We start from the raw sequence: 20,812 nt of genomic DNA on the forward strand, positions 1-20,812 counted from the left end.
CAATATCTTAATCAAACAACAGAACTTGTTTCCAAGCGCAAGCATCAGGCAACGAATTACGCAACAAAAACCCACCCAATGGGCTGTTATAGGAAGAAAACAGCAAAGTGAACAAAACGCAGCAAGGTTTTTTTTACTTAAGGCAGAACTGAGCTTCCGGAAGAAGTATAAGGCAAAAAAAGATTACCTTTAACAACTTATGGAGTTCAATGACCAAGGAAGGATCGAAAAGATTGCGTCCAGATGCCAAATCAGTTGATGCAGATTTTTGGAAAGAGACTTCAAGGGCACCGTATGAGGTGCAGAGACAGGAATCAATCCTTCTTATCCAGCCCTTGCCCCCTTTCCTCAGCCGTGAGCTCTCGTGCTTGATTTTCCTTCTCACTCTCTCAAACCGTCTCAAAATTCTCTCTCGGTTCTTCCCTTCTGTCTCTCCCTTCCTGGTTTTTCTTCTGCCGTTCTCCAGAACCTCTCTCACGGGAGCTCTCTCCTAATCCCCCCTTTCTGATGCAGCCGCCAACCCCTTCTCTGTTTTTCCAGTTGCGGCCGTCACCTCTCTGATGAAAAACCTCTCATTTCTTCACAGTTTTTCTGGTTCTCCACTCAATTCTTACGGCTGCCCTTTTGTTCTTCTCCGTTCTCTGCCGTTTCTTTTTTTCTATTTCTTCCCGTCAATCTCTTTCTCTCCTTCGAAACCCTCTCCCTCAGCGGCTGCTGTCCTCTTTTTCTATTTATATGAAGCCCCCCTCCCCTAACCTACAGTCTTTTCTTACCTATTTGCAGCCAAGGCTCCCCAGTCCTTCCTTGCAAATCCTTCCCTGCAAACTGCGTTTTGACGCAGCTTGCATGCCGCTACTTACCCTTTTTTTTTCTTTTTTTTCCAACTTCCAACTTAATAAATACAGAAATGATAAAATATAAATAATAACAAATTGACAAAAACCAGGTAATAATAATAATAACAAAACAAAAATAATTTTAAACAAAAAACTAAACAAAAATGGCCATTTTTAATTTTTTAATTTTTCATTTTTTATCATTTTCTTTTTCTCAAAATAACTTGATAAAAATAACTAAAGTGCCCAAAGATTGAATTTGAAAGTATTTTTGTGAACAATTTTCTTCTTTTTTTTTCTTTTTTTATGATTTTCCTTTTTTTCCTTTTTTCCAAGAAAGCATTGAATAAAAATGACTAAAACATATTTTTGATGTTTTCCTTTTCTTTTCTAAAAAACTCTATACTAATCTTAAACTTAAAAGCTAAAAACTAAAAACTAAAACTAAAAGTAAATAAGAATGAATAGCAAATGAAATAGGTCAACTAAAAGGGCGAAAATGAATAAAACTAAAACATCATAACAACTAATAGTGCAAAACACACAATAACGGACTAAAATGCAAGCAATCTAAAAATGAAAATCATGAAATAGATGCTACATAAAATTATTAAAAATTTGGTGTCTACATTGGCTCTTTGCCGCCATCTGAAATTCGCGAGATAGACTGAGGGAACTGTAAAAGGGCGGGGAAGTATAAGACTTGGGTTAGAGAACTTTTTTTTTTGTTTTTGTAAATGGAAAGATTTTGAATTCAGGATCTCTTACTTATAATCGCTCCAATTTTATCATTCAACCCAACCTTCTGCTGGTGTTCCCTCCGACCACTTAGGCTGGAGACTTTATATGTGTTGAATATAATCCAAGGATCAAGGTGCCCATGTTTTTTCTCCAACTCGTCTCGTGTTTTTGTGATAAAACCTCAACTGGCCTTCTCTAATTGGTGTAACTTAAGCTTCATTTCACTGCAAAGGCTGACCTGACCCAAATCATAGAGATGAGAATCCTCTCGATTAGGGTTTAGCTCGGTCCTTGAGGCTAACAGGGAATGTTTCAACCAAGTGTTGCGCTATCTGTTGAATCAAAACAGAAAAGACAATGAGAAGAATAATAGTACATTGAACAATGCACACAAAATGAAAGGTAATATGAAATGTCACAAAGGACTAAATCATGATTAATTTTTTTTTTGAGGAAAAAACATATTGAAATTTGAAACCTACTACTAGTTTATCCCTATTACCAACCAATAGAAATAATGCAAATGAGGGAAGTTAACATTTACAGGCCTAAAAAAATCTAAAAATTATATCTGGTGTGTCACAAAGGACTAAAATATAATAATATGTTATTGGTGTTACCAACAAATATAAATTGTTTGAATTACATAAAAAAATAAATTGTTTGGATTAAGGGCATGAATGATTGAGTAAGTTATACCGAGCACACCTCATTCCTTTTTTTTTTTTAATTTCTGTACAAGATTAAAAATAAGGGATGTTGAAACTTACATGGATAAAAATATGAAAAACATAAGACAATTTACCTATTCAAGAACAATGACAAAGTTTGGCCTTAAAGTTGAATACTTAATAGAGCACAACTCAAGGTCTCAAAAGAGTTGCATGAGAGAAAGAAAGCGAAATTTAGCCAAGGACAATCTGCCGGGGGGAAGGACTAAAACTAAAGTCTTATAATTTAGTAGTGATTCCCAACAGATCATCCTTGGCTGCAATCCACTCTCCTCCTCTTCGTGTAAATTCTTTTGGACTATCATTATGTTGGTAAATGTATTTCTTCAACCCATGAATCGAAGCACACAAGGATCAACTATATACAAGTGGGAAGTTTGACATCTTTGTGTGCTGATAATCCTTTTGATAGATATTCTCATTGAGCTACTTTTGATAAAGAATAAGGGAATTATTTTGTCCTGTGATTGTAACATTTGTAAATAACCCTATATGCAAAGAATAATTGTGTTGTGCATGGCATCCGAATTTACGTGCCATAATAGAGAGGGAAGTCATAGCCAAGGCATGAACATACACTCGCAAAAAAAAATTTGTACAAGAAATGAGAGTTTTATGTTACTAATTTACATAATTTTAGCTAGAATTTGTACACGGTTGATTACAAAGTTGCAACACAAATTCCTTATACTATATAAGAGTGAATTGTGGTCAAAGGGGATTTGAATTTCAACCACATGGATAGAATTTTTTTGGAAATGTGAAATATGTGCAGTTTTTTAAAAACTTTTGATACAATTAAGGGCAGTATGTGTTTAGATATATTTCCTAAAATGCCCTCATTTTGGTACATTTAAAGTTTTGATTTATGGAGACATTTGAATATTTCTGGAATATGTAATTATTTTGCAATCGTTTTCGTATCAAATACAATTCATATAAGCTCATGTATTGGTATAATTACTGAAATGGTGTTATAGACACACTTAATTAAAATGTGACTTTTGTTGTGCAATTAATACAAAAATATATTAACATGTTGTGCAATTAAAATGTTGCTATAACTAGCCGTTGGAAGATATTCTTTTGTCTGAAACAACTTATATCTGCTCTTGGATGATTTTCAACTGACATTTATAGAGGCCTTTTGGTAATAGTAAAAATATAAAAGTATTGATAAACACAAAGTGTACAATTGTGTGTTGCAATTAAAATGTACTATTATTAATTTTGTCATATTTGATGACTATTTCTTTCCAAAATGTATTCTTATTTATCCAATGAAAAATAATCTCTAACCACAGGCACCAAACACCTGTGCGATGCACAGGTACTCCCCCCAGTAATGATATAAATATTAAATTGATTCAACTTGTTGCACACCTACTAATTTTGATATATATATATATATATATATATATATATATATATATGTGTGTGTGTGTATGTATGCATGCATGCATGTGTGTATAAACACACACACACACATATATATATATGTATAGATTTTTTTTGGGTGCACTCGTGAGCATATTTTAATTATAGGTAACTTACTGTGTATTATCATCACAATCATTGTGTCCATTGCATTTAAACACACACACACACACACACACGTGTATGTAATGAACCTAAACTTCCATCTCAAATGGCAATATAAAGAAAGTGGTTCATGAACTTTATTCCTTAATATAAGATTCCTACAGAAATTCATGAGGATGTTTTCCCTTAACACTCCTTATCATATGTGATTCGGATTTGTTGGGAAATCGGAACTTGCTCAAAGCCCATGGAGTTGTAAGAGGCAATTAAAAGGACCAAAGGTGCGTATGGAACTTTGGATTGGGGTCTACAAGTTTAAATATAAGAGTTTTTCTAATAGGTGTCATTAACCCACTTAATAGTCATCTAATCTACCATAAATATATACTAATAATTATTATCTTTTCTTGCATTTATATACTTTTCCTATTTAATTTTGCCTATCCTTCCTTATATTTATTTACTTTTTCTAATTACTCTCATATTTTAAAAAATATAACACTTGAAATATATTTTAATGAGCGTTGGCCCCCATTAGACAAACCGAATATCATAACGTTACCCTCAATTTTCATCTCAAAACCAATTCGCTAAGAGTGTAACCACTCATGAAATTTATTGATTAGGAAAAGACTTATTGAGATCCAATGTTGGATTTTGTCCATGTACACATATGGCATAGATTTCATGTGGGAAAGTGGATACCTTTCCTGAATAATCCAAATCATTTGATTATGGCCAATGAGGCCAAAATGCAAATTATTCTTGGAAAAGAATATTTTGGAGATTACTTGTGATCATTATCCAGAGAAGTGGGCATGTCAACGAAGTAAAGAAGACAATTATACATGGAATAATATTATTTGTCATTGCAATATTGGTAACTAATCTTTTCCAGATAGGCTTTATCCATTGTGAAGTCTCCTTCATCCTCAAGGCACTCCTGGAGATTTTTTAACCAAACCTTGACCCTTCAATTTCTAACGAGGCATCCGTGTGATTCATGTCTTCTGCAGTTACTGCTTTCAATTGCACTATACAATGGATACTGTCGCGCCCCATTTTTTGCGATGAAAAAAGAAAGGAGTTTATAAAAAGATGTGATTTATTAATAATAAATGAAAAAGGATCTAGAATGGGACTTAAAAAGAATGCGACAATTTGGGTCCAAAATTTAGTCTAAAAGGGTTTTTAAGAAAAAATAGGAGTCGCCACTTGGTATGAAATTTTGGTGTACCAAGTCACCCAAAAAAATAAAGTAAAATAAAATAAAACCCTTTTTGACAACTCCAGGTCTTTGAAAACAAGAGAAAATGGATTCGGGAGTCACAGTTGAAGAAAGGGAAGGCAAAGGTTCAATTATCTCAAACCTAAGGCACCCTTTCAACCTAGTCTAAGCTAGTTACGTGGTTTAGTCAAAATTTTCTTAATCTAACCCTTAATTTTATCACGTTTGGATGTTTTCTACATGGATGCAAATCTAAATTTATAAAAATATCGAAAGGGACAAAATGTTCATTCAAGGGTTTAATTGAACCAATCGCATTAATTGCGAAGGCCAAAATGATTCCTTGAAAGTGTCACGAGTATGCGAATGATGAAATTAAAATAAAAGAAAAGAAATTAAATTATATACATATATATAAGTGATCAGAGAAAAAGAGAATGCAACATAAAGGGTACGAGAGACAAAAACTCGTGATATAATTTTTTTATACATGGATTGATAGGGTATTTAAGCTAAAAAGTTATAATCACTCATTTCCCATGTTTGAAAATAATTATCCTAACATGAACAAGTAAATGAACTAGCTTAAATGAGATGCAATTCTAAATGACATAATTAGCGCCTATAGAGGGTAGGGGATAATATAATAGGAAATATCATGCAAATGAGAAAAGATCCTAAAAATAAAAATATGCATGAAGATGTAGTGAATAGCACACAAAGATGAATCTAACGCAAGACGGCCTAAAGGGTCTAGCGTTGGACTAGCTCATTTCTAAAAATCCTTACTAGCGTTGGACTAGCAAGTAAGCGAAGAGAGAAACCACAACTAGCGTTGGACTAGTGTGGTGACGTTATGCATTAACAATTCATAGTGAAGCAAATAAAGCATAAATTAAACAAATAAACACATAAGAGCACGTAACACATAACACATAAGCACAATATCTAGATGCCAAAATCCTAAGAAAAGCGGGTAAAACACTTAACACATAAGCCACATAAACACGCAACCTATCTATTACATCGGGGAGCGCCTAACTACAATCTAGGAGGGAAAAATATAATAAAACAAATCTAATTATCCTATCTATTACATTTTTTGAGGTATTTAAATACCTCTCGAATCATTATAAAAACTAACTAAAACATATATAAGAAAATTTGAATGAATATTTAAATCAAATAAATAAAGCATATAAAGATATATGAACACATAGGAACACATAGGAGCACATAAGAGCACGTAATTGACATTGAAATAATAAAATAGGAGTACCTCCCGTTTGAAGTGGTGACTAAATGGAGTCAAATTGTCCTAATTATACTCACAATGAACAAGAGGATCATGGCACCAATTTAATTGAAAAACAAAATAATAATACAAGCACTAAAATCACACTAATATGTCAGACATAAAGAAATTTAAGCAAATCTAAAAATTACAAGTTAAGTATATTCAAAAGTAGCATAATTAGCTATTAAAGAAAAGAAACAATCATAATAAAGAGAGTCAAAATTCATTAGGGACTGAATTGCAAAAATTGAAAACTTTTGGGGACAAAAATTATATTTTTCCACAGTTTAGGGGTCAAAATTAAATGAAAGACAAAATTTAGGGACCAAAATGCAATTAATTTAAGGACCTAGGTGAAAGGAAATTAATATGTTTTGGGCCACAGTAAAACCACTCCAAAGATCAGGGGCTAAAGTGCAAATTTCGGTTTCTGATTTGGGAGAAAAAGGCCATCGGGCCGTCATTTTTATTTTTTTGGGCCGGATGCTACCTAAGCCCAGCCGAAATCCAAAAGAAACGAGCAGGCCAGCCCGTCTTTTTATCTCTCTAGCCCAACGGAAACCCAAAAGAAAGAAACCAAAACCCATTTTCAAAACCCATTTTCAAAACCCAACCAAAACTAACTCTTGGTCCAACCGAAATAAAACATTAGCCCAAATCATTTGTTTTTCTCCTTTTCTTTCCTTTCTTTTCTTCTTTTTTTTTTCTTTTCTTTTTTTCTTCCTCCTCCACCTTCAGCCGTTTCTTTTTCCTTCTTCTTCGGCCAGCTGAGGAAGCTTCAGCCGGCGGCGGCGGTCGCCGGCGACCTCTCCGGTCACCAAAATTTCTCAAAATACACCCCGTCACTCGATTTTTCGCGTAGGTTCCATTTTTGGACTTAGTTTTTACAGAAAATGACCCAAAAGTGGCCAAAAAGCAAAGAGTCAGTCCAGTTTTTTATTTTTTTAAAACACTATAATCTTCACTAAAAATCATAAAAATTATGCCAAAACCCTCCTGATAACTTCTACAATACAACTATAATCTTAGTTTGACAAGTAAACAACAACAAAATGATGCATTAAGTCAAAACAGCCCCAAAAATAAAGAAAATATTTCAATGCCTTTAAAGGCTCAAAACTTCAAAATACTTAAATAATTCAACACTTTTTCAAACCACATACTAACTACAACCGCCTATTTCACCAGAAACAAGCACAAAATGTTCACTAGTTTAATTCATTTTCGTTTTGTCATTTTCACAAACATTTAACATGCATTCACAGGCCCATTTCTTTTTCCCTTAATTGCATGCATGGCTCACCCCAAAACTTTAACAACATCAGGAGCCACAACAACAAACGAAAGCAAAGGACAAATAAGCATCAAAACATGCATTTAATCTAATTAATTAAGGAAAAGAAAAACTGGAAAAAAGAAAACAAAATGTACCTCAATGAAGGTTGTAGTCCTTTGCCTAGGAATTTGATGAAATCGGCAAACTCCAATAGCTTAACCCACCACTGCCTTTCCTTCTATGTTTGAGGTTGTGGAAGAAAAATGGGTAGAAGGAGCCGTGAGCAGCGTGAGGGAATGGGGAGTTAGTTTTTTTTCTTTCTTTGCTTGTCTGATTTCCAGAGAGAGCCGAGTGAGGAAATTTTTTTAGCCCAAAGTAGCTTTTTGTGTGTGTTTTCTCCTCTGCAAAATGTTGAGTGTTGGCAGAGCCAAAAACTCATGGCCAAGAAGGAGTCAAATGGGTTTGGTTTCCTTCAAAATGATGGCTTCTGCCAAATGAAAAGAAAAGCCCGTGGGAGTTGAGTGTAGAATGGGTTAATAGGGGTTTTGGTAGAGAAAATGATGAGAATGTGTAAGTTTAGTAATAATTTGATTTTGATTGATTTTTTTTAATTTTAATTTATTAATTTAATTTATTAATTTTTTTTTGGACTTTTCCTCTTTTCTTTTTTTTTAAAGATAAATCTACAAAATATACTTAAAAATGCAGAAAAATAAATGACTTATCAAATAGAAATATTCAAGAAAACATTAAATTTGACAAAAATTTGGCAAAAATTTGGCAAAAATTTGGTGTCTACAGATACACTAAAACATATATAGATGTTAATACAATAAACATAAACACTAAGATAAACATGCAACTATTGTCAGATAGTTTGTCATACAATCGATTCCATCCATTTAAAAAAGGAAAAAAAGAACATAATATGTTTTATCACAAATTGATAGTTGTGTCATACAATAAATCTCATCCATCCAAATTTAAATTAAATGCATTCTGACTATCAATTACACCATGTAATTTGTCTAATAGTTGCATAAAACCCTAATCCCATCCAACGCATGCCAGCAAAAGAATTCGTTAAGTTGTAGGGGAATCCATAGGGATTAAGCTCTTACGATGGACGTAACTCAATGAATTTGTGATGGTGCAGAAGAAGACATCGAGGCACTCATGGGGATCCAACTATTTTGAAATTATTATGAAAGAAATTGTGATTGTAAAGCCTTAATTACATAAGTAATGTTTATTTTAATTACGATCTACTGGGAATTAAAGAACTTTTTTTTGCCTGCCCCTTGCATTTAACAGTATAAAAACTAATTAACTTATTTGTACAAGAAGTAAAAAGTGCCATTGGGAAAGCGCCCCCCTGGGGGGGAGGGGAGGGAGGGGTTGGGTGGTATGAGAAGGGAGTGTAGATAAGAAGTCTCGGGTTCAAGACACTTTCACTTAAAAAAAAAGTATCATAACTGATGGAAAACTTATAGCCTATTTCATTTATAACAATGGACTTCATTGCTGAAAATGTTAAGCTTTTACTAGACTAAACTATGCATTGGACAAGCTGTTTTTCAACTATTTTTATATTTCTTTTCATAGTAAAGTAGAATGATTTTATTAATCATACAAGTGTAGAATTAATAAAAGATGAAGGAGAGTCTCTCCATACACAAGAATTTAAAAGATAGCATGCTTAGCAAAGTTACTAGCAGGAATATCAAATGATCTAGGAATTCATGAAACTTCCCAACACAATTAAATGAAAGACAAAATTTAGGGACCAAAATGCAATAATTTAAGGACCTAGGTGAAAGGAAATTAATATGTTCTGGGCCACAGTAAAACCACTCCAAAGATCAGGGGCTAAGGTGCAAATTTCGGTTTCTGATTTGGGAGAAAAAGGCCATCGGGCCGTCATTTTTATTTATTTGGGCTGGATGCTACCTAAGCCCAGCCGAAATCCAAAAGAAACGAGCAGGCTAGCCCGTCTTTTTATCTCTCAAGCCCAACGGAAACCCAAAAGAAAGAAACCAAAACCCATTTTCAAAACCCAACCAAAACTAACTCTTGGCCCAACCGAAATAAAACATTAGCCCAAATCATTTGTTTTTCTCCTTTTCTTTCCTTTCTTTTCTTCCTTTTTTTTTTCTTTTCTTTCTTTCTTCCTCCTCCACCTTCAGCCGTTTCTTTTTCCTTCTTCTTCGGCCAGCTGAGGAAGCTTCAGCTGGATGCCATGGCGGACGCCGGCGACCTCTCCGGTCACCAAAATTTCTCAAAATACACCCCCTCACTCGATTTTTCGCGTAGGTTCCATTTTTGGATTTGGTTTTTACAGAAAATGACCCAAAAGTGGCCAAAAAGCAAAAAGTCAGTCCAGTTTTTTATTTTTTTAAAACACTATAATCTTCACTAAAAATCATAAAAATTATGCCAAAACCCTCCTGATAACTTCTACAATACAACTATAATCTTTGTTTGACAAGTAAACAATAACAAAATGATGCATTAAGTCAAAACAGCCCCAAAAATAAAGAAAATATTTCAATGCCTTTAAAGGCTCAAAACTTCAAAATACTTAAATAATTCAACACTTTTTCAAACCACATACTAACTACAACCGTCTATTTCACCAGAAACAAGCACAAAATGTTCACTAGTTTAATTCATTTTCGTTTTGTCATTTTCACAAACATTTAACATGCATTCACAGGCCCATTTCTTTTTCCCTTAATTGCATGCATGGCTCACCCCAAAACTTTAACAACATCAGGAGCCACAACAACAAACGAAAGCAAAGGACAAATAAGCATCAAAACATGCATTTAATCTAATTAATTAAGGAAAAGAAAAACTGGAAAAAAGAAAACAAAATATACCTCAATGAAGGTTGTAGTCCTTTGCCTAGGAATTTGATGAAATCGGCAAACTCCAATAGCTTAACCCACCACTGCCTTTCCTTCTGTGTTTGAGGTTGTGGAAGAAAAATGGGTAGAAGGAGCCGTGAGCAGCGTGAGGGAATGGGGAGTTAGTTTTTTTTTCTTTCTTTGCTTGTCTGATTTCCAGAGAGAGCCGAGTGAGGAAATTTTTTTAGCCCAAAGTAGCTTTTTGTGTGTGTTTTCTCCTCTGCAAAATGTTGAGTGTTGGCAGAGCCAAAAACTCATGGCCAAGAAGGAGTCAAATGGGTTTGGTTTCCTTCAAAATGATGGCTTCTGCCAAATGAAAAGAAAAGCCCGTGGGAGTTGAGTGTAGAATGGGTTAATAGGGGTTTTGGTAGAGAAAATGATGAGAATGTGTAAGTTTAGTAATAATTTGATTTTGATTGATTTTTTTTTAATTTTAATTTATTAATTTTTTTTTGGACTTTTCCTCTTTTTTTTTTTAAAGATAAATCTACAAAATATACTTAAAAATGCAGAAAAATAAATGACTTATCAAATAGAAATATTCAAGAAAACATTAAATTTGACAAAAATTTGGCAAAAATTTGGTGTCTATAACTTGCCCCTCTTTGTCTAGAGTTTCAAAGAAACTCAAGACAAAGACGTAGACACCAAAATTGTTCTTCTGTTTCTTCTAACTGCATCTAAGTTAAAACAACAAGCCAACACTTGGCTATAATTATTGAGCAAAAGGATGCAGTAATATTACAAAAATGTGACTGAACTCATGTAGAGTTGCCTACGTATCCCGCCATGGGAATCAGGTCGAACGTAGTTCAAATACAAGTGAAACCCAATGAAATAAGTATATTGACAATCTGTGATTTGGAAAAAGTTTGAACTCTCAGAACTTCTAAACATGAAATACAAAATGAATGATAATGCACAATTATTAATCAAATAATGAAGAAAAACAATCAGTGGGATAAAATCCGAGCCTGCCGAGGTTGGAGGGATAAAACCCATACCCATCGACAATAAAAACGGTCAGTGGGATAAAACCCGAGCCTGCCGAGGTTGGAGGGATAAAACCCATGCCCAACGAAAATAAAAACGGTTAGTGGGATAAAACCCGAGCCTGCCGAGATTGGTGGGATAAAAACCATACCCAACGACAATAAAAACGGTCAGTGGGATAAAACCTGAGCCTGCCGAGGTTGGAGGGATAAAACCCATGCCCATCGACAATAAAAACGGTCAGTCTGCTGAGGTTGGAGGGATAAAACCCATGCCCATCGACAATAAAAACGGTCAGTAGGATAAAACCCGAGCCTGACGAGGTTGGAGGGATAAAACCCATGCCCAACGAAAATTAAAATGGTCAGTGGGATAAAACCCGAGCCTGCCGAGATTGGTGGGATAAAACCTATGCCCAACGACAATAAAAATGGTCAGTGGGATAAAACCCGAGCCTGCCGAGGTTGGAGGGATAAAACCCGTGCCCAACGAAAATAAAGACGGTCGAAATGAAAACACCAATTCTATGCTATCGAACTGAAAGATCAGAATGCATGTTGCTTAAAAGGTAAGAAACCAAGAAAACTTACTTGGCGGACTTGCAACTCTTTTGATTTTTCAAACTTTAAAAGAAAGGGAATAATGATGATTTTTTTTTTCCGGAAATTTATAACAACACTTGGAGCTCAATCCTTCTACCGTTTGCCTCAGTGTGAATCATGCTTAATTAAGCCAGTATTGTGTCACATGATTTTCCTGCAAAAAGAAAGAAACGAAACAGTTGTGATGAAAATACTGCCGCCACCATGTGATCCCTTCGCCTTGAGAACCATGTAAACATGAGTTTCAGTATCGCCAAATCGCTCCCTTAGGTTCGGTCAGTAATCCCCTTCAGAATCTTTGCAACTGTTGAATGTCAACTGACCATACTTTATTATCACAGGACCTTCGATTTCATGACTTCTTTGGGATAAATTATAAGGGATTGTCTTTTGAATAAGACCCAAAGAGTGAGAAACATAAACAATTAATTAAAATTAAAAAAAAAGTATTATTCATCATGCAATAATGCTAGTGTAAAATAAGTAATGATACAGAATAAATAAATTGCAAATAGAATAGTAAAACAAAATTGTTGAATTTTTGAATATAGGCCCAAGGATCAAAATTTGGATTCGTATTTAGAGGATAGCCTTTGATGAGGAAAAATGTTCCATCTGACCCTTTCGTAGTCATCCATTTTGGAATTCATTGTCGGCAAAAGAACAACAGTATAAACGAGACCCAAATCAACATAGTCACCAGCTTTCAGACCTCAACATCTTTTTCTCTGTTGCTGATTCTCTTGTACTCCAAAACCCTACCTCAGCGCCCTTTCGGGTTTTCACTAAGGTTACCCCTACCCTTTTCATTTTCATTTTTTTTCTCTTTTTTTTTTGTTTTTGTTGTTGCTGTTTTTTTTCCTTTTTTTTTCTTTTCTCTTCCTCATTTTTTTTAGGTGCCCTTTCAGGTTTTCACCTAGAGACATAGACAAGACTATTTTAACCCCAACTGTATCATTGCAGTGATACTCTGATAATGAGTAGCATCAGTGAGACAATCTTCTCTGACATGTTTCAGAAAAGTTTGTATTTACATCATTTGCTAGTTGAATAAGGAAAATTTATTTATTTTTTTCAAAATACTGCAAAAGATGAGATTCGGCAATTTTGATTCTTGTGATTAGAATCGGATAGAGTAGCAAAGGAAATGTTAAAGCTTGAAAGGCTTGACAGCGGATCATATGATGGGTTTGCAATCATTTGAGATAGCATTCTTTCAAAACTTACCCTGATCTAGGGTGAGAAAGAGATAAAATTTGCCCCAGTGTAATTCTGACAGAATCTCTATTTTTTCTTTTTCTTTTTTTTTCTTCTTCATCTCTTTTTTTTAAAAAAAAAAAACAAATTGCCCCAGTATGGGGTTAGTGATCTTAAGGGACAGCCAAGTGAAAAGGAAAATGGTTATGAAAAGTAAAAAAGAAAGAAGAAAAATTAGGGATAGTATATCGAAATGGAAAAATGAGAGGAATTATGCTTGAAATCCGTCTCTTGCAGTATTTTTTAAAGAAATTTATTTTTTTTTTCAAATGAAAATTTTTTTGCACATATCTGCATTGATTGGTTGGGGAAAAGCTTGTCCATCCATTTCCATAAGAATAAGCGCTCCTCCGGATAGCATTTTCTTAACAATGAATGTTCCTTGCCAATTGGGAGCAAACTTCCCTTTAGCCTCATCTTGCATTGGAAGAATGCGTTTCAAAACCTTATCTCCAACTTCAAATAAGCGGGGCTTGACTTTTTTGTTGTAAGCCCGAGCCATTCGTTACGGATAACATTGTCCATGACACACGGCATTCAACCTCTTTTCATCAATCAGAGACAACTGCTCTTGACGTTCTTTGACCCATTCAGCTTCTTCTATCTGAGCTTCCATCAGAATGCGTAAGGAAGGGATTTCAACTTCTGCAGGTAGTACTGCTTCCATTCCATACATAAGAGAGTAAGGAGTTGCACCAGTAGAAGTTCTGATAGTAGTTCTGTAGGCCATCAATGCGTAAGGCAGTTTCTCATGCCAATCCCGATGTGCTTCAGTCATCTTACGAATGATTTTCTTCAAGTTCTTATTTGCGGCTTCGACGGCTCCATTCATCTGAGGCCTATAAATGGCAGAATTTCGATGTCTGATCTTGAACTGTTCACATAATCCATCCACCATATCGTTGTTGAGGTTTTTAGCATTATCAGTGATCAACGTTTCTGGTACCCCAAAACGACAGATGATATTATTTCTCAAGAAATCCGACACCACTTTCTTAGTCACATGTTTATAGGACGCGGCCTCAACCCGCTTGGTAAAATATTCAATCGCCACTAAAATGAATCGATGCCCATTTGAAGCAGGAGGATTAATAGTTCCGATCACATCCATTCCCCAGATCGAACATGGCCATGGAGCAGTCATACTATGCAATTCTATAGGAGGAGCACGTATAACATCACCATGCATTTGACACTTAACACACTTTCTAACAAAATCTACACAGTCATGCTCCATGGTAAGCCAAAAATATCCTGTTCTCATGATCTTTTTAGCCAGTAGATGCCCATTCATGTGTGGCCCACAAACCCCACTATGTACTTCTTTCATCATATAATCGGCTTCCTCATCATTGATGCATCTCAAAAGGCCCAAATCAGATGTTTTCTTGTATAACACTTCTCCATTCAAGAAAAATCTTACTGACATCCTGCGTAAGAAATTTTTTGCAACAGCATCGGCATCAGGAGGGTAGGATCCCGTTTTCATGAATTCCTTAATATCATTGTACCAGGAGCGACCATCAATGACCCTTTCCGTAACCAGACAGTGCGCTGGCCTATTCTGAAGTTGGATCTGTATAGGTTCAATCACCAGCTCATCTGGATGTTGGATCATCGAAGACAGAGTAGCTAAAGCATCAGCAAAGGCATTACGAGTGCGGGGAATATGTCTGAATTCCAAATTTCTGAATTTGCTGGCCAAACCAAGCAAGTTACAATGATACAACATAATTTTTGAATCCCGAGTTACCCACTGCTTAAGCGTCTGGTGCACAAGTAAATCCGAATCACTGAATGCTATCAGGTCCTTGATCTCCATGTCCAATGCCATTTTCAATCCAAAAATACAAGATTCATACTCGGCCATGTTGTTGGTACAAGGAAATCATAATTTGGTAGTAGCGGGATAGTGCTTCCCTTCAGGCGACATTAAAACTGCTCCAATTCCAGCTCCGAAAGAATTTGACGCACCGTCGAAAAATAACCTCCATCCAGGATACTGCTCACTCATGTCCTCAACTGCTCCAACGAATAGAATTTCTTCGTCAGGAAAGTAAGTATGCAATGGCTGGTAATCATCATCTCTTGGATTTTCTGCCAAATGATCTGCTATGACTTGACCCTTGACTGCCATTTGTGTTGTAAAGACAATATCGAATTCGGAAAGGATCATTTGCCACTTAGCCATACATCCCGTGGGCATCGACTTTTCCAACAGGTATTTTAGAGGATCAGAACGGGAAATCAGGTAAGTGGTATAACCAATCAAATAATGTCTCAACTTCTGAGCTGCCCATGCTAAAGCACAACAACTTCTCTCAAGGAAAGAATAGTTGGCTTCATATGCTGTAAATTTCTTGCTCAGATAGTAGATGGCTTGCTCTTTTTTCCCAGACTCGTCATGCTGTCCCAGAACGCATCCGACAGCCTCATCAAGAACAAACAAATACATAATCAGAGGTCTCCCTGGCTGAGGTGGCACTAAGACCGGAGGATTTAACAAATAATTCTTGATCTTATCAAAAACCTGCTGACAATCTTCATTCCAATCCATTGGCGCACTCTTTTTCAACAGTTTGAACAAAGGCTCACAGGTAGAGGTTAACTATGCAATGAATCGGCCAATGAAATTGATCTTTCCAAGAAAACTCTTCACATCTTTTTGACTTTTTGGAATGGGCATATCTCGAATTGCTTTTATTTTCACAGGATCTATCTCTATACCCTTTTTGCTGACAATAAAACCCAATAACTTACCAGCCGGAGCTCCAAAAGCACATTTTGCAGGGTTCAACTTCAAATTATACTTCCTCAATCTTTCAAACAGCTTCTTTAAATCAACCAAATGGTCCTCAACCTTTTTAGATTTAATTATGATATCATCCACATAGACCTCCATCTCTTTGTGAATCATGTCATGGAACAGGGTAGTCATGGTCCTCTGATAGGTGGCTCCAGCGTTCTTCAACCCGAAAGGCATCACTCTATAACAAAAGGTTCCCCATGGGGTAATAAAAGAGGTTTTCTTTCTGTCTTCTTCTACCATTAAAATTTGATGATACCCAGCAAAACAATCACCAAAAGATTCAATTTTGTGTCCGGCAGTATTGTCCAAAAGAATATGAATGTTTGGCAAAGGAAAATCGTCTTTCGGACTGGCCTTATTCAGATCTCTGTAATCAATACATACTCGCACCTCCCCAGATTTCTTAGGCACTGGCACGGGATTGGATAGCCAGATGGGATAATGAAACACCATGATTATCTTAGCATTGAGCTGTTTCACAATTTGTTCCTTTATTTTGAGACTCATTTCTGGTTTGAATTTACGCGGCTTCTGCTTTACAGGTAAAAAATTTGGATCAGTTGGCAATCTGTGAACCACTATGTCTGTAGAGATCCCTGGCATATCATCGTATGACCATGCAAACACATCTTGAAAAAACATTAAGAATTCAATCATTTCCTCCTTCTGTTTCCTATTCAAATGAATGCTGACTTTAACTTCTTTAACCTCTGTCTTAGTGCCAATATTGATGATTTTTGTTTCTTCTAAATTGGGTTTGGGTTTCTCTTCATACTGTTTTAAATCCCTTGAAATAGACTCAAATTCTTCCTCAGTATCGCTCTCGCTTTGAATTTCAGATTGCATGATTTCAAGTTCATGAGAGATATCGAGATTGCAGCCATCGAATTCCAAAATGGTGACATCCAAAGGGTCAAAGGATTTTATTTGTGGCCATCGAAATTTCCTTCGAGAGGGAAGATAATCTGCAGTCCAATTCTGAATAGCTCCTTCGGTAATTGGCAAAAATTCTGCATTCTCTGATGGCTCCTCCTCACAAGTGGCCCCGACAAATAACTGAGACAGGTCCAGTTCAATCTCCTCCACAGGATTCTTCATTTCTGGCATAATCACCTCAGATGGACGAGGAAAAGTGTGATATAGCGGTGGAATATTTAAGGCAATTTGCTTGCCCTTCTTTTCAGCTTGTTTTCGAGCTTGCATTTCCCTTTTGTCCTTAGCAGTCGGATGAAATCTCAATCCAAATGTATCCTTTTGCATCGGGATCTCTATCGGCTCCAAAATTCCTTGCAATTCTCGCCCAAGACCTCTTCCTATTTCATATCCGCCTCGGATCATCTCTCTTGCCATCATAATACTGGCCTCTAGCAAATCTGATTGAGTCAGCGACTTATTCCTGGATGCCCATCCCACACAGACGATGCCAGCAACGTGATGAGACGAGATTGGAGTCCTTTTTCTGTTTTCACCATTAAACTTTGCATCAACGATCATGGTACAGTCATCCTCAGCAAACACAGTAATGAGCTAATCATTCACAATAAACCTCAGCATTTGATGCAGAGAACATGGCACTGAATTGGAAACATGTATCCAAGGTCTTCCAAGCAAAATATTGTAGATACTGGAGAAGTCCATCACTTGGCAAGTAACTTGGAATTGAGCAGGGCCTATTTCCAATACCAGATCTGCTTCACCCATAGATTCCCTCCTTGAACCATCAAATCCTCGAACCACAGTTGCAGATGGACGGAGTTTAATGTCAAGAAATCCAAGCTTGGTGAGAGTGTTCCACGGACAGATATTCAACGCTGATCCATTATCCACTAAAACCCTCGGCAACAGCTTTCCATTGCAGCGGACTGATATATATAAGGCTCTGTTATGTCCAATCCCTTCTGCAGTCAGATCATCATCGGAGAAGGCGATATGATTAGCGGCAAGTACATTACCCACAATATTAGAAAACTTATCCACAGGAATATCTTTAGGGACATGAGTTTCGTTCAAGATTTTGAGCAATGCTTCTCTGTGTAATTCGGAGGTCAAGAGAAGATTCAAAAAAGAGATCTGAGCAGGCATCCGATCCAACTGCTCCACTGTTTTGTACTCGCTTCTCTTCAGCATCTTTAGAAAATTCACAGCTTCCTTTTCAGACACAAGAGACTTGGGTGTCAGGGATTTAATCTTGGCCCTGGATTGAACATCGACTTCGGGGTTTCCCACAAAGTTTCCAGGCCTAGTAATATTAGATACCTCATCCTTCAAGCAATATTTGTCTCCAATTAATAGTAGACTCCTCATAGTTCCATGGTACCTCTTGCAAGTTATTGACAGGCATTTGCTCTGGAAATTCGAGAATGGCAGGCTTTGATATATCCCATTCAAAAGATGGTAGATCCAAAATAAAAGGAACTTCAGAATTATCAGCCTCAGAAGGCCCTCCTTCTATCATAAACGGCTCCTCTTTCTCAAACACAAAAGATTTTAACTTTTTCTCAGCATTATCCTTAGTTATGGACTCTTCAACAGACAGCATTTTTCTCATCTCCGCATGGTCAGTCTCTATCACGCCAAACACTTCAGTTTCATCTACAATGTACTGACTGGGGTCGACAAAATCTTCATCAACGACGATAACCCTCACAGTGCTCCCATGCTCAGGTAAAGGATTCTTACTGACATTCGGTCCTTGCTCTCCCTTTCGTCTGAGAAGGATGTCTCCAGAGTCAATCATGTCCTGAATCTTATATTTTAAAGCCCAACAATTGCCAGTGGTATGACCTGGACTTCCAGAATGATAAGCACAAATTGCTTGTGGATCATAACCTGGAGGAATGCCTTTAGGATAAAGTTTGGGAGGAACGGTGCCAATTTTTTCAGCTGCTTTTAACTGCTCATATAATTGATCAATTGGTCAGCCCAAGTTGGTAAAGGTTCGAAATTACTTCTGAGTTTGAATTCCACTGGTTTGAAAAGGATTTTGAGAAGGGTTATTGTTTTGTAGGGTTAGTCTGGAATGGTAAATGGGACGAGAGTGATTTTGAAAGACAGGTTGTGGAGTTGGAGGTAAGGGCGAGGTATTCAAATGATTTGGTCGGGAATGATGGAATTGGGTAGTAGTGTGGTATACTGGTTGAGGATTGGTGTAATACAGGTGAGGAAAAGAATAGGTGGGATGGTTTATGGGTCTGAAAGACGGGCCTTGATCCCATATAAAAGCAGTATCACCTTCTTTCTTCTTGAATGTGGGCTTTTTCCCATTGTTGTTTTGATTTTGTAGAGCATCCAATTGCAACTTTAATGCAGACACATTAACAATCTTCCCTGCTTTGACAAATTCATCATACTCCTCCAATTTGTTAATGATAGCAGCAAATGGACTTCCAGTCATGCGGAAGATCTCTTCAAAATAGGGTGGATCGTGAGCCTTGATGAAAGTACGAACAATCTCCTCCTCAGTCATAGGAGGCTCCACTTTGGCAGCTAACTTTCTCCATCGTTTTGCGTAGGTCTTGTGATCTTCCGATGGCTTTCTTTTCGTACCCTCCAGTATGATTCGTGTTGGTGCCAACTCACAGTTAAATTCATACTGCTTCACAAAAGCAGTTGATAGATCCAACCAGGTCTTGACTTCTCCAGACTTCAAATTTGAATACCAATCTAGAGCATCTCCCTCCAAGCATTCCGGAAATAGACGCATAGGCAAATTCTCATCATCCACAGGTTTACCTAACTTGTTGGCAAACATCTTGAGGTGCATCTTTGGATTTCTAGTCCCATCATACTTGCTGAATTTAGGGGTTTTGAATCCCAATGGTAGCTGAATATCCGGGAAAAGACACAATTCATCGTAATCTAACCCACCATGCCTGCTCAATCCTTGATTCTTTCTCATAAAATCATCGAATCGATCCAATCTTCTTAACAGATCTTTGTCAATGGGTATAGGTTGTTCTTCTATCGCCGCCTTCCCTTGAGATGCAGTATCCAGTACAAAAGGCTCTGCAGTATGGTGGTGGGGTCCCTGAGGGTTGGGGGGGATATTCAGATTGGTTTGTAGATGGATTTGAGGGATTTGGCTATTGGTTGGGTTTATCAATACATAATTCAGATGCATATAGGAAACGTCTGAATTTAGTCGGGTAAAGGTATTTTCAAGAGGGTTAGCGAAAGGAGGAGGGAAAGGTGTTTGGGTAGTGGATGTGTGGGGTGGTTGATAGTCTTGTGCAGGTGGGTGATTATTGATAGGTTCTTGGTCGTTTGGGACACCACCACCATTGTTGCTGGCGACCAGCTGATCAATTACACGCCTTTGTGCGGCCATTTCAGCGCTTAACTCATTGAACTTACCAAGTACCTCACTTAATTGAGCTCCCAATGCTGTGAAGTCCGGCGATGTTACTATAGCAGATCTTTTCGAAGTTTCTGGTACTGAACTCATGTTTACAGACTATCTCAAGGCTTTACTTCGGGACCTGGTGATGATGGGGCTTCTTTGGGTAGCTATTGTGAAAATTACCTGATAGTGGAGAAAAGAAACTCATTTAGGGTTGGATTTTCTGTCAAATTGCTGTAATTTATTCAAGAA

The 20,812-nt window shown here is 36.7% G+C and overlaps 1 protein-coding gene and 1 long non-coding RNA gene across 4 annotated transcripts; both read right to left on the bottom strand.

Annotated features, from left to right (window-relative positions):
• Positions 1 to 1,419: 1,419 nt before the first annotated feature.
• LOC140015676 (uncharacterized) lies at positions 1,420 to 10,906 on the bottom strand. Of its 3 annotated transcripts, none has more exons than XR_011822309.1 (3): positions 10,534 to 10,906; positions 7,807 to 8,138; positions 1,420 to 1,909 (listed from the first exon to the last, which is right to left on the bottom strand). It is a non-coding gene; the product is annotated as an uncharacterized lncRNA (long non-coding RNA). The 3 variants fall into 3 exon arrangements; XR_011822308.1 differs by lacking the exon at positions 10,534 to 10,906 and having other exon boundaries at positions 1,420 to 1,512; positions 1,605 to 1,909; positions 7,807 to 8,290; XR_011822307.1 differs by lacking the exon at positions 10,534 to 10,906 and having other exon boundaries at positions 7,807 to 8,301.
• Positions 10,907 to 16,020: 5,114 nt separating this feature from the next.
• LOC140015891 (uncharacterized) lies at positions 16,021 to 20,665 on the bottom strand. The gene is made up of 4 exons (XM_072068723.1): positions 19,355 to 20,665; positions 18,539 to 19,114; positions 17,905 to 18,483; positions 16,021 to 17,748 (listed from the first exon to the last, which is right to left on the bottom strand). Exons 1-4 carry the CDS (start codon positions 20,663 to 20,665, stop codon positions 16,021 to 16,023), a joined length of 4,194 nt encoding a protein of 1,397 aa, XP_071924824.1.
• Positions 20,666 to 20,812: the final 147 nt, after the last annotated feature.

The sequence above is a fragment of the Coffea arabica genome, chromosome 10c (genome assembly GCF_036785885.1).
Source record: "Coffea arabica cultivar ET-39 chromosome 10c, Coffea Arabica ET-39 HiFi, whole genome shotgun sequence".
NCBI lineage: Eukaryota > Viridiplantae > Streptophyta > Magnoliopsida > Gentianales > Rubiaceae > Coffea > Coffea arabica.

Bases quoted from the DNA above. Each gene is read 5' to 3' on its own strand.
- LOC140015891 (XM_072068723.1), bottom strand. From the start codon at position 20,665: ATGAGTTCAGTACCAGAAACTTCGAAAAGATCTGCTATAGTAACATCG. The intron at 19,115-19,354 runs GTATACCACACT...TTATATGAGCAG, and splicing joins ATTACACCAATCCTCAACCA to TTAAAAGCAGCTGAAAAAAT. The intron at 17,749-17,904 runs GTATTGGAAATA...GTGAATGATTAG, and splicing joins CTATGGGTGAAGCAGATCTG to CTCATTACTGTGTTTGCTGA.